At 53.4% G+C, this 12,394-nt stretch overlaps 5 protein-coding genes across 5 annotated transcripts; 3 read left to right on the forward strand and 2 right to left on the reverse strand.

Moving 5' to 3' along the window:
• Nucleotides 1-695: 695 nt before the first annotated feature.
• sap62 (CWF complex protein sap62) lies at nucleotides 696-1,625 on the reverse strand (the record flags this gene model as incomplete). Its single annotated transcript, XM_064834713.1, has 1 exon — nucleotides 696-1,625. One exon carries the CDS (start codon nucleotides 1,623-1,625, stop codon nucleotides 696-698), a length of 930 nt encoding a protein of 309 aa, XP_064697584.1.
• A 38-nt stretch (nucleotides 1,626-1,663) lies between these two features.
• Nucleotides 1,664-3,358, forward strand: LTS14_002007 (uncharacterized protein; the record flags this gene model as incomplete). The annotated part of the gene is given in 2 exon segments (XM_064834714.1): nucleotides 1,664-2,786; nucleotides 2,799-3,358. 2 exon segments carry the CDS (start codon nucleotides 1,664-1,666, stop codon nucleotides 3,356-3,358), a joined length of 1,683 nt encoding a protein of 560 aa, XP_064697585.1.
• Nucleotides 3,359-4,145: 787 nt separating this feature from the next.
• PSF1 (DNA replication protein psf1) lies at nucleotides 4,146-4,820 on the reverse strand (the record flags this gene model as incomplete). The annotated part of the gene is made up of 1 exon (XM_064834715.1): nucleotides 4,146-4,820. One exon carries the CDS (start codon nucleotides 4,818-4,820, stop codon nucleotides 4,146-4,148), a length of 675 nt encoding a protein of 224 aa, XP_064697586.1.
• A 329-nt stretch (nucleotides 4,821-5,149) lies between these two features.
• Nucleotides 5,150-7,321, forward strand: LTS14_002009 (uncharacterized protein; the record flags this gene model as incomplete). Its single annotated transcript, XM_064834716.1, has 1 exon — nucleotides 5,150-7,321. One exon carries the CDS (start codon nucleotides 5,150-5,152, stop codon nucleotides 7,319-7,321), a length of 2,172 nt encoding a protein of 723 aa, XP_064697587.1.
• A 2,494-nt stretch (nucleotides 7,322-9,815) lies between these two features.
• IME2 (Serine/threonine protein kinase) lies at nucleotides 9,816-12,280 on the forward strand (the record flags this gene model as incomplete). Its single annotated transcript, XM_064834717.1, has 2 exons — nucleotides 9,816-9,989; nucleotides 10,037-12,280. The coding sequence occupies 2 exons, from the start codon at nucleotides 9,816-9,818 to the stop codon at nucleotides 12,278-12,280; spliced, it is 2,418 nt and encodes an 805-aa protein (XP_064697588.1).
• Between the last annotated feature and the right edge of the window lie 114 nt (nucleotides 12,281-12,394).

Here is a 12,394-nt window from a genome sequence, read left to right on the forward strand (position 1 = left end):
TCCACACAGACATTTATGTTATAGAGTACAATACACAAACATTGTGCAGAAAGATCAAGCTCAAGTGCGGCGTCATCCTCGGCGGCAATTTCCCAAAAAGTCATTCACGCCGAGACTGCAGACAACCACTAGGTTCCGAACATTGGCGGCCTATAATGGAGCTGCAATGTCATGCTTGTACATGACATGCTTGGCCAACCCTAAGCAGTCCTGCTTGTACCCACCACTTGCATGTGATGTCTTTGTGAACTTCTAGCAACGTCGCAAGGTGGGCCGATCGCTGATTTTGGCGTTGCAAGAGCAGAGGCAAATGCTAAGTCGCTTCTCTGTGACATTAAGGCGTATCGTTGCCGTGGAAGCGAAATGAAGACAAAGCCGTGGGAGTCTTCGAGGAAGGTGCGAGCTGCTTCCCAAGGCTTAGCGGCTGAAATATCTGGCTTGATGCGGACTGCAAGCATACTGGACTCATCTCTCTGAGAGACGCCTTCGGTGCACAGATCGTTGCCAAAGACGTTGCCACCCGATAGCGTGCTGGTGTTCCCGCCATAGGTGCCTCTAGCTAGCTGCTTGTCACAAGACACCGCTTGGAGGAAAAGACTTTGTACAGATGGCTTTTCATAGCAGAAGCAGCTTCTGGCATGCGAGAGTCGCGTGGTCGTTTTCATCTTTCACATTTCCAACGGACCTCGCCTGCCTCATCCTCTATTTGGTGCCAAGCCTGGCACACCAGAGTATCTCTCCTCCCTCTCCGTCTTGAACGTGACCAGAACCCAGAACTCCTTGCTATCGCCATCGAACCAAGTCCAATGCTTGTCCTCCCTCCGATCCACCTCCCTCGCCTGCAGTTTGAACCCGCAAGTCTCGTACGGCTCTGCCGCGACAAGTAAGTACTGAACTTGCCGATCCGGTGGATCCTCGACTTTCTGCTCAAAGGCACTCATGAATCGCACGCGCGGCACCACACCCTGCGTGATCTCAGGGTATAGAAGCTGGAACAACAAGCCCTCCTGCCTTGTGACCGGATCCCTCGTCTTCGTGATCTTGTACCCCGGCCGTCCGATCTTGACAACATTCTTCCTCACTTGCACAGCGTTAGCACCCGTATACCCATCCTGCTCCCTCTTCCTTCCCATCTGTTCATCCTTGGCAGCTCGACGAGCAAGATTCGTTTGATGTTTTCGTCCTTGTGTGTGAGCGAGGTATGAGCCATCGTTTTGATGTACTGTGAGACACAATCGACATTCGAAGCTGCCGACGTGGTTTTTGAAGAAGTACGGATCTTTGTCTAGATCGATGGTTTCGAGAGCGAGTTTTCGTAGACGTTCGCGGCGGTCAGCGTTGGTGGCAGATTGGGAGGCGACACCGCCGCCACCGAATTTGGAGCCAGCGCGGTTCTGGTAGTCCATGGTCTGCTGGCAATTGTTGGGTGTGTTGTGGAGGATGTAATTAACAAGAGGATCGTAAATCGCAAAGTCCAGGAAGCTAGCATGCCCGAATGACTCGTGCGCGACGTGCGCCACTTCAAGCGCCACACCTTGACTTCTTGACAACATCACGAGCACAAAAGCTGTTTTCCACACCAATAATGTTGAGAAGAAGGGCGATGGAGGATTGAATGTCTTCATAGCGGCTTGCATTGACCTAGGTGGCTAGGTGGGACAGAATGTCGTCTCGTTACCACATAAATCAACGACTATCCCTCAAGGGCCAAGCATGCACAATTCGTTTCACAGGCTTAGTGAAAGGCAAGTCCGGAGACTGGATAGGTGTCGAGTGGGACGATCCTACTCGTGGAAAACATGAAGGGAGCCATGGAGGCACGTCGTACTTCTCCTGCCGCGGCGACTCTCCAGCGTGTGCGTCTTTCCTACGACCAAATCAACCATGGGATGAGCCACGGACTTTTCTGGAAGCGTTGAGAGAGAAGTACGTAGAGCGCGCCGATGTTGGGGGAGACGCCATCTATTTCTCCTCGAAGCAGGCCGAAGAGGTTGGCTTCGAGAAATTTGCCAATCGCCAGGCGAAGCTTGAAGGCATTAAGGTCCTGGTTTTGAATCGCACGAGAATTCAACACTCTGCCAGCGACCCAGATGTCGATACTATCGCAGACGTATGTGCTGAGATTACAGATTTAGACATTGGAGGGAATCTGTTCGAGTCCATACATGGAGTGGTGGACTTGTGTCGACGTTTGCCGAGGTTGAGAAAGCTGGTTCTGGATGGAAATCGAATGGTGATTGATGATGACTTCCTGGACCAAGAGAGGAACCCGGCCTTCGTCCGAATCAGCGAATTGAGTCTGTCAAATACATTCCTCGACTGGGAAAATGAGCTCCATCCAATGGTCCAGCGCCACTTCGTCAGTATTCGCAGCCTGAATTTCAGCGACAACGAATGCGGCCATTTTGTACCTTTTGATGAACCACTAGGTCTTGATATATCCACTCTGGACCTATCTAACAATGAGGCCGAGAACATAGAGAACATCAGCGGTCTATCGAATGCAAACGTTCACACGTTGATCCTCAAGAACAACAGGATCGACTCTATAGGCGACACAGTACCTCTAGCTTCAATCGTCGAGCTCGATGTTCGTCACAACGCAATTGCCTCATTCGACTTCATTGATATGCTTCCCACTGCCTTCCCAGCCTTGCGCCACCTGAGGACTACAGGCAACCCTCTCTACTCTAATCTTCGATCTCACGATGGCAAGCCACTGACAACTGAAGATGGATATATGCTCACTATAGCTCGCTTACCACAGCTGAAGACGTTGAACTATAGTAAGATCACAGAGAAGGAGAGATTGAACGCCGAGACTTACTACCTCAATACTGTTGCTCAGGAGGTGTCCAAAACTTCTTCTGAAGAGGAGAAGGAGAAGACGATAGCGCGGCATCCGAGGTGGAAAGAGCTGTGTGAGGAGTACGGCGAACCAGCTATTCTTCGTCAAACAATTGACCACACTACAACGTCAGGAGAGAAGTTGGTGGACCCGAATAGCCTTGCAGCACGCCTCGTTACAGTCAATTTCACCTATGGGTCGAAGACGTGGACGCGAGAGGTCCCGAAGAGCTTCTCGGTATATGAAGTTCTGGGTTTGGTTGGGAGGCCATTGTCCGTCATGCCCTTGAAACTGCGACTTATCTACGAGACTAACGAGCAAGCTGTGTTGGTGGAGGGGGTACAATACGAAGGACCGGGGTGGTGGTGTAGCGATGGCGAGAGTGAAGGCGAGGATTTGATCGAGAATGGAGCCAAGGCTTTGCGAGCGGTGGAGTTGGTTGCCGGGACTAGGACACTGGGGACGTATGTTGAGGGTCGACATGCTAAGATACGGGTTGAGCTGCGTTGAAGGAAGCTACCTGGACGGCCCGTACTACATGACAGATCTGTGGGGCCGAGGGATACAATCGAAAGCCGTTTGAGTATGCCGCTGGACAGGGAGCACATATACTTGTGGTCACATCGACCATTACTGAACCCTGTGAGACACTGTGCTAGAGGCCCCCATCAAAGCCGCGGCGAGACCTTCCTCCGCGAGCAATTGTCTGGTGATCGACGCTACGAGTGCCTGATGTCGCGGCCTCATGATCCCGAATACCCACGCAACAGCGCCCCGGCTGCTGGAAGATACGTTCCTGCACGCATCGAAATCGTATGGCGGTCATGGTCGGTTTCAACCCGTGGCAGAGGTCTGGGGGCAGGAAGCCGCTGTGGTGGAACACGTGGGAGGCAAATATTGTGGCCGCACGAGAGATGGGCCCAGCCGCAGCAACGATCATTGGGCCGAACGGCAATTCACCGAACGCTAGTCGGGAGTTGCTGAATCCTAGGTGGACTGAGTGCTAACGCTACCTCCGGCGGCCATGGATGGAGTCTTCCAGCCTGAGGACACGGACGAGGCAACCAAGACTGCGGAGTCAAATGACGGCTATGGGCACTGCAGTCACGATGTTTCGCTCTCGGTATGCGAGATGTACTACCAAGTGCTGCTCATCGAGGCAGGAGTGGTGTCGAGGGGCCCGGCACGCTCTAGTGCTGAGGAGCTTGGTCGCGGCTCAGTCTCGTCTCATCCTTAGCAGACAAGCTCTCCAGCTTCCCAATCGTCCATAGTCAGTTGCACAGAACACGAATAGGCTTCACCCCAACTTCTGCAAGTACCCCTGTTGAATCAAACTCTGCACATCCGCCTGCCTCACATGCAACTGACTGTTCTTCGTGAGCGTAATGCTCCCATACTCTGTCTGGATCTCGCCGGCATCTTTCAACACCCTGACATCAATAAATATATCCTTCGGTGGCTCCAAACTCCCCGTCAGATCGATATCGGTCCATTGGCCTTTGTAGGCTGCCAGAAGATCGCTGTATTGGTGCATATATTGTTCTTCTTCGGCGCTGAGACTAGAGGCCGGTGCACTTCCACCCGCGCTCTGTCCTCGAGAGAAGGAGGCGGTAGTGGCAGACTGGAGGTCGGCGATGTCGAGGCCCGACCAGCACATTTCTTCCATCTTATCTGTGCGGACACGGTGGTAGGCGAGAAGGCAACGTTTGTTGCGGCGCATGCTTAAGTGGTTGACCAGTAGGGCGCAAGCTGTTGCCGGATCGTCTGCGGGATTGAAGCTGCTCTTGATCTGAGTGCCATCGCTGCTTTGGGAGTTTCCGTAAGGAAGAAGGAGGTTGCTGACTTCGCGGTCAAGGTCGCGGACTTCTTTTGTTACTGCTCGGACTGTGGTGGCGGCGTATGGTGGGAGGTGAGGCAGGCCTTGGATACGTTTCGCATCTTGTGCTAGCTTGTTGGCTTGCTCAGCGTACATTGTTGGTCGTCATTCAATCCATCGAACTGTAGTGTGCTTTCAGGCGGGGTGTCGATGTGGGAGGACGCGTTGGCGGGGCAGGAAACGCGTTGCTCCTCCTCAGCCAATGCTTCTCTCTCACATGCTCCCTTCTTGTACACCCTCATGTCACAAATGATAGGTGTACCGCTCATCAATCGTCGCTGCTGCCTTGGTGTGGTATCTTGAATGGCAGTGACAATGCTCACAAGCTGCTACAGGCTTGGTCATTTATACAGCTGACTTCACTTGCACATCCTACAGCATATCATCCAGGAGTTGGATATCGCCTCGATCATCTTATTCAAAGCATGGATGCTGATCTAGGGAAAAGATTGCTAGACAAGCAGGCCTTCTACGCCGAGCTGGATGTCACACTAGCTGATAGCGACGACGAGCCGGATCCAGGCCGCAAAGCTTCGGAGCGCATACTGCGAAAGAAGTCTACTATCGCCACTGCTCCGCCCACTGTGATAGCTGAGGGTAGCGGGCTGGCTCGCTCGACTTCGGACACGAGTCTAGCAAGACATTCGCCGCAGAAGACCGTCGCGCAGAACTTGGTGAGGCCGACGACAAGCGCCGCCCCAGCCGCGAGAGATCATGCACCGCCGCTTAGAAAAGGTGCTACTTTCTCTGCATCAGCTAGCGAACCTATCGTGACAGCAGTATCGCTCGGCGTAATCCCAAAAACCTCGATAGGCAAGCGGAAACGTGACGGTGTCGTGAAGTTGGTGTCAGAAGCACAGCAGATTTTCAAGGGCTTGCACTTCTACTTCTTCCCAAACAACGACAACAATCCTGCTCGGGCGATGCGAATGATGAAAGCACTCGAGTATGGTGCTACCTGGCAAAAGGACTGGAGCGAGCACGTCACTCATGTCGTTGTTGATAAGCAATTGGATTATGCTATGGTTTTGAAGGAGGTGAAAGCGGCCGCTCTGCCCGAGCACGTCATCGTGGTGTCTGAGAACTATCCAGCAGACTGTATTTCCTTTCGGCTCATGATGGACCCGAAGCAGAAACGCTTTCAAGTGAAAGGATACATTGCACAAGCTCAAGCACCAGCAACAACGCCTGTGGCTCCAGTCCTACCCGAGAAGACGTCCTTGGAGCTCAAGCCAGCTGGGCGTGCCGTGATGGCTCGGCCGCCGGAGTCACCAAGAACAACTGACGAAGCTTCGCAGCCTCCCGACTTACCATCCAACGAGTCGAGTAATGCTGCAAGACCGGTCAGTACCAAGACTGCTGCACCTGATCAGATCGTTCCAGACACAACAGCGGAGTTCGACGACGCTATACGGCAAGCCAAGGGTTTAAAACATGTGCCATTCGAGGACGAAGGTGAAGATAGCCGACCTTCAACCTCCGAAGGCCCAGCTACCGACGACGAAGACCAAGCCTCAAATCCCAACAGGAAACAAAGAACAAAACAGCTTGCTTTCCAAGATAAATTCCAATGTATGCAGAAGCATACTGGGGACAAGATAGGCAACCCGAACGCGGCGACCATTACGATTCTGCAACAAATGGCCGACTACTATGGTCAAGTAGGTGATCAGTGGCGAATTCGAGCCTACCGCAAAGCGATAGCAACGCTGCGCAACCATCACACCAAGGTATGGACGAAGAAGCAGGCACTAGCCCTTCCACAGATTGGCGAACGCCTAGCCGCCAAAATCGAAGAGATAGCTGTCACTAACCGACTACTCCGACTTGACAATGCCAAAGTGGAGCCAAGCGATCAAGTCTTGCAGACCTTCATGGGCGTCTACGGTGCTGGCTTCGCCAAAGCAAGCGAGTGGGTAGCCCAAGGTCACAGAACACTCGATGAAGTCCTCGCCAGTGGCAACCTGACCGAGAGTCAACGCATCGGTATCGAGCACTACGAGGACTTCAACAGCCGTGTCCCGCGCCATGAAGTAGAACAGCACGGCGCTTTTGTCCGCCAGGCTCTGCACAAGATCGACCCGGCTTTCGAAGTAATCGTAGGCGGATCTTACCGTCGTGGTTCTCAGACATCAGGTGATATCGATTGCATACTCACGCGGCCCAATACCAACGCCTCCCACCTCCGCACAGTAATCTCGGGCCAACTTATCCCCACCCTGCAAGCCCAAGGTTTCCTCGTAGCCTCCCTGGCCACGACCTCCCGGGACGATGGTAGCAAATGGCACGGTGCTTCCTGCCTTCCCACCAGCCAAAATAAAATCTGGCGTCGTATCGATCTCCTCCTGGTGCCATCAGATCAGATTGGAGCGGCGTTGATATATTTTACTGGTAATGATATTTTCAACAGGAGTTTGAGGCTGTTGGCTAGTACGAAAGGTATGAGGTTGAATCAGAGGGGATTGTTTAGGGATTGTATGCGTGAGAAAGGGAGGGAGAAGATCAGTGAGGGGGTGTTGGTTGAAGGCGAGGATGAGAGGAAGATCTTTGATGTACTTGGCGTGCCTTGGAGGCCGCCTGAGCATAGGATATGTTGAGATCACCTCAAGTTTTGCCCTGCCGCTGGTGAAGGTAGTCTGAATAAGTAGTACTCCAGCTTTGGAAATGGTCTCAATGGCAAAACACTACTGCTTGGCGCCGACGCAACCAAGTACATGCATTATGTCGTAATTGCTTGATTTGTGCACTTGCTGCTTGGAAGATTTATGCATGCATGTTTCAAGGTCTGCCTGAAAGTCCTGGCTATAAAATGTTGAGTTATGATCCTTTGTTTTCTGGAGACCCGCGCCAGGAATGATCCCGGTGAGGTTGGCTTGAGGGTCTGGCTATACCACTTGCTGTTATTATGATCTGGATGTCGTCCCAACTTTGAGGTCTGGATCCGCTCTCCTGCATGTTCGACAGCGGACGTCTCGGTCCAGTTCACGGGCCGCGAATGCCTACGTCCTTTGAAGTTGAGACAGCGGTGTCGTTCGAGAAAGTGAGTGGAGTCCCTGATTCCTTTCCAGTGACCGGCTTATGCATGTCGTGACTTGAATTCGACTCACATTGCACATTCATCGCGCAGTGCTCAATTGAAACAGTCGAGTCGTGGTCGAGATCAGACCGACAAGGAGAGAGTGGCTAGAAAGGGCAATGCAGTTGCGTCACTGCTCACAATGCAATGCCGCCATTGCGGATCTCTACCACTGGGAACACCGTCGCTTACGATGAGGACGATGTATCTGATGCGGTTTCCAGACCGCAAGCATGTTTCGAGACGCTGTCATAGAAACTGCGGCCTTAGGCACTCTTGATAAAAAGAGATGAACCAGGACTCGGCCAGTAGGAACCGACGGAATATTGAATCTGCTGCAGCCAATAGGGCTGATGCTTCAGGAGAGAGCTAATGCGAGATGGAGCCTAAGCTAGACAGCCGTTAGTTCAGGGGAACGAGCTGCCGAGTGCGCCGTCACAAAGGCAATTAAATCCATAGGGGCAGAAATTCCCGTCGGGTCGGTGATGCATGTGAGGGATTCGAGCATCATCACATGGAATCCTGCTTTCGGCTGGTGTTGCTCTCATGTCCGCGCGCAAGCGATGCTTTTGTTGCTGGGCGGACGACGTAGTAATTTGTTATTTGTTGGTGTGCGCTGGCAGAGCGGTCAGCTTACTAGATGCGTGAGCGATCTATCCACTTTAGATTATGGCCCAGTGCATGCATCGAGGCAGTGATAGAGCTGCAGCCTTTCGAGCGCAAAGGTGAGAATGAGAGTGGTGATGACACGACACGGCAGCAGAGCGTGGCTTCACGCCTTTCCCGGACAGGCTTTTTGGGCCCTGATGTCTAAGAAAAGAAGGGAGGCGCACAGTCCCGTCGTCTAAAGTGCAGCCGTCCAGCCACACTCCTTCACGACATCTCGTTTCGTCGCGTCTCTCTGCCTGCTTTCCGACGGCAAACGCGACCGCATCTCATCGCAACTTCCTGCGCAATCTGTTCCAGACGTTCCAAACAATGCCGTCATTATGATTTCCCGATGCACTCCTCTCCTGCTGTCCGCACCCGAGTCGTCAGCCTCACCTAGCCTTTGACTCGTCTTGGGCCGGCTCGACTTTAGCGCAACGACCCGAAGTCCGAAGAGTGAATCTCGACAACGTCGCGTCCTGCGCACGATCAGGAGAGACGCCTGTGCACCGCTTTCTAGAAAGAGGATCATTCCATCTTTATTGCAATCGCTCAACCGACCCTGGCCATCCTCCCTTGAATCAGACGCAATCAATCTCTTCGACCATCGACGTAACTTTCCACAGCGCGAACCTGCTCGTGCACTTTGTCACCGCGAGCTGTTCTCGCCTCTGGCGCCGTATCAAAGACATCGCAAAACCATCACAGTCTCTTTCCCGTGGACAACACTATCGTCCCTCACCTGCAGCCGCGCTGCCTTCACCCGCTCAAAGTCAGTCTGCTAGTCAGTCTACCGGAACCCTGGCGACTCCTTTCGAGGGGAAGGACATCGGCCTGTCTCATCACGATTCACCTTCCACGCAGGACCCACAGGCCGCTCAAGGCAAGCCACGCTCCGCGCTATCTCGGCACTGTTCCTGTTGATCGGCTGCCAAAAGGTCACCATCGCTGCGGGAGCCGTCCCGTCAACCGTGACCTTGGGAGTCTACAATCCCGACCACGATACAGAACATCATCGCCATCCTTTGGCCTCTACGGCACCGACTGTCCTTAACATCCTACCGTACGCCTGTGCAGGACCCTAACGTGTCTCTCATCCATCGGCCATCAACATACGTGTGCTGTCTCATCTTACACAACTTACCATCACTATCTAATCGTAATCGCATCGGCCTTGAGGGTCATCATACTGCACGGGCGAGCTCAATCGCGAACTATACTAACCATCTCTCTGTAAGTGCATCGGCGTTATACGTTGCTTAGGGCATGAGCTGACCGTCCACGCAGTTTGCACAACATCTCAAAGCTCATGTCCAGATAGCCTTTGTACAGCTCACGAGCTAACCTCGCGTCGACTATCTTCGACCATGACTGTCGCGTACGATATGTCGTACCGTGGGTGGCCACCAGCGACCCAGTCGACCGTATGCCTTGAAGACAAATTCGAAGTCATCAAGGATATTGGGGATGGCAGCTTCGGCAGTGTCGCTTTGGGAAGAGCAAGGAGCGCTGGCGCCCATGCAGTTCGCAGAGGCACACTCGTAAGCTGTACCAAAATTGGTTTGTAGTTTGTGCTAACACCGAATAGGTGGCCATCAAAACTATGAAGAAGACATTTGAGTCGTTCCAGCAATGTATGGAGCTTCGAGAGGTGATCTTCTTGAAGTCACTGCCAAACCATCCACATCTGGTTCCCGCATACGACATCTTCCTTGATCCGCTAAGTCGGAAGCTCCACATTGTGATGGAGTACATGGACGGCAACCTGTACCAGCTGATGAAGGCTCGTGACCACAAACCTTTGGATGCCGGAAGCGTGAAGAGCATACTCTTTCAGATCATGGGTGGCCTCGAACATATTCACGAGCACAACTTCTTCCACCGCGATATCAAACCAGAAAACATTCTGGTGTCAACATCTGCTCCTGAGGCTGGCAGCTCTTTCAAGCGATACTCAGCAATGGTCACACCACCATCGACCCCTCCATCGTACTCCATCAAAATCGCCGACTTCGGGCTTGCAAGAGAGACGCAATCGCGTGTACCATATACGACATACGTGTCAACTCGATGGTATAGAGCGCCTGAGGTGCTCCTAAGAGCTGGAGAATACTCCGCTCCTGTGGACATTTGGGCTGTAGGCGCGATGGCAGTTGAGATTGCAACCCTGAAGCCACTTTTCCCAGGTGGTAATGAGGTCGACCAAGTCTGGCGAGTTTGTGAGATCATGGGAAGCCCAGGAAGCTGGGTGAATAGACAAGGCGGAAGAGTTGGAGGTGGCGAGTGGAAAGATGGCATTAAGCTGGCACAGAAGCTCGGCTTCTCCTTCCCTAAGATGGCGCCTCACTCACTCGACGAGCTATTGCCTTCTCCGCAATGGCCGGCTAGCTTAGCGAACTTCGTCACGTGGTGCTTGATGTGGGATCCAAAGGTGCGGCCCACGTCGCGACAGGCACTTGAGCACGAATACTTCGCCGATGCTCTGGACCCACTCAGGCCGAAGAGCAGCAGTACATCTCGCATGCTTGGCCGTAAGGCATCGAACATCAGCGCTGGCATCGATACGGCCGACAATGGCCATGCTCTAGCTACCAAGACATCATCATGGTTTCGAAAGTCGATGGGCACGAAGGAGGTCATTGCGCCAGCCGTGCCGGAGCATGTGCAAGTCACGCAGACGAAGTCTCCCAGACCTGCACCTGTACACGCAAACACGTCGGCCGATGTTATGGCTACCACGAACAAGTCACGCCCGAACGCGACCAAGCGTGCCACTTGGACGAATGGTCCGAACAACAATGCCGCTCCCATACCCATTCTCCCATCGATACGGCCCGTCTCTCCACTACCAGACTCTTCCACAGCACACGCTGATGTGCGAAGAGCTGAGCATCCTGAAGACAGGCCAGGCAAGAAGATTGGCCGTCAACTCTCAGTCAACTCGCAAGGTAATCACTACGCCGAGCTTCACAGACAGGAAGCCGAGCGTGCTCTCAACGGCGCTGGACTCAAATCACCTACCGGTAGTCAGCGTGAAAGCTTCTTCTCTCACCTGCGCAAGCGGGCAAGGAGACTATCGGGACGCACTCCTGGCACGATGTCGCCCAACCCGGAAGACATGGAGGCGAATGCCGGCTGTGCGCCATGGCCCACGAATAGCAACAGGCACTCGGTACAGGAGCCGCAGTCCATTGCTGCAGTGGCCGCCAATCCGTCAGACGACCCGGGCTTTGCTGAACTTGACCGCGCTTTGCAGAACGTACGGTACAGCCTGGACGTTTCTGCCAACGCAGCGAGCACACCACCAAGATACCCAACACGCGTGTCAAGTAACCCAGCACTCAAGCGACATCACTCGTTGCCGAATGGTGAAGGGGTTCAGGCAGCTGGGGTGAACGGCAACACCCTTGCATCAAATCGTGCACGCCGCTCTGTCAGGCAGCCCAACCATCGTTACGAGACACCAGACGAGGAAGATGAGCTTCTCGATGAGGCAATCACGTCGGCACACAAGGCTGCTACTCAGCTTGACAGCCATCGTGCAACCCATCACGCTAGCGGATACCAACAGTACCGGCCACCAATGCCACACATCACTTCTGACCCTGGCTTCGCGGCGCCATACTTGACGCCATCACCTTCGAAAGACCACAACAATGTAAGCTTTGGCTCGCACGACTACACGCCTACGAAGCCTGTGCCTATACCAGCAATGAAGACTGGCAAGCCTGTCAACGTGAACCCACAATGGCCGACACCACCGTACGAGGAGAACGATTGGGCAGCAGCAGCCGCAGCCAGCATATTCGCAACACAAGCACAATTCCGGTAGTCTGGCCAGTGTCACGACTACAAATTCCTTTTCGTCATAACAATTTCGCATTACTAGGTGTTCCCGGAGCGGCAGACTCCCCTACGGTCTTCTAGACTTTTCCTTATCTCTCGG

Source organism: Recurvomyces mirabilis (assembly GCF_035927965.1).
Source record: "Recurvomyces mirabilis strain CCFEE 5264 chromosome Unknown scaffold_4, whole genome shotgun sequence".
Taxonomy (NCBI): domain Eukaryota; kingdom Fungi; phylum Ascomycota; class Dothideomycetes; order Mycosphaerellales; family Teratosphaeriaceae; genus Recurvomyces; species Recurvomyces mirabilis.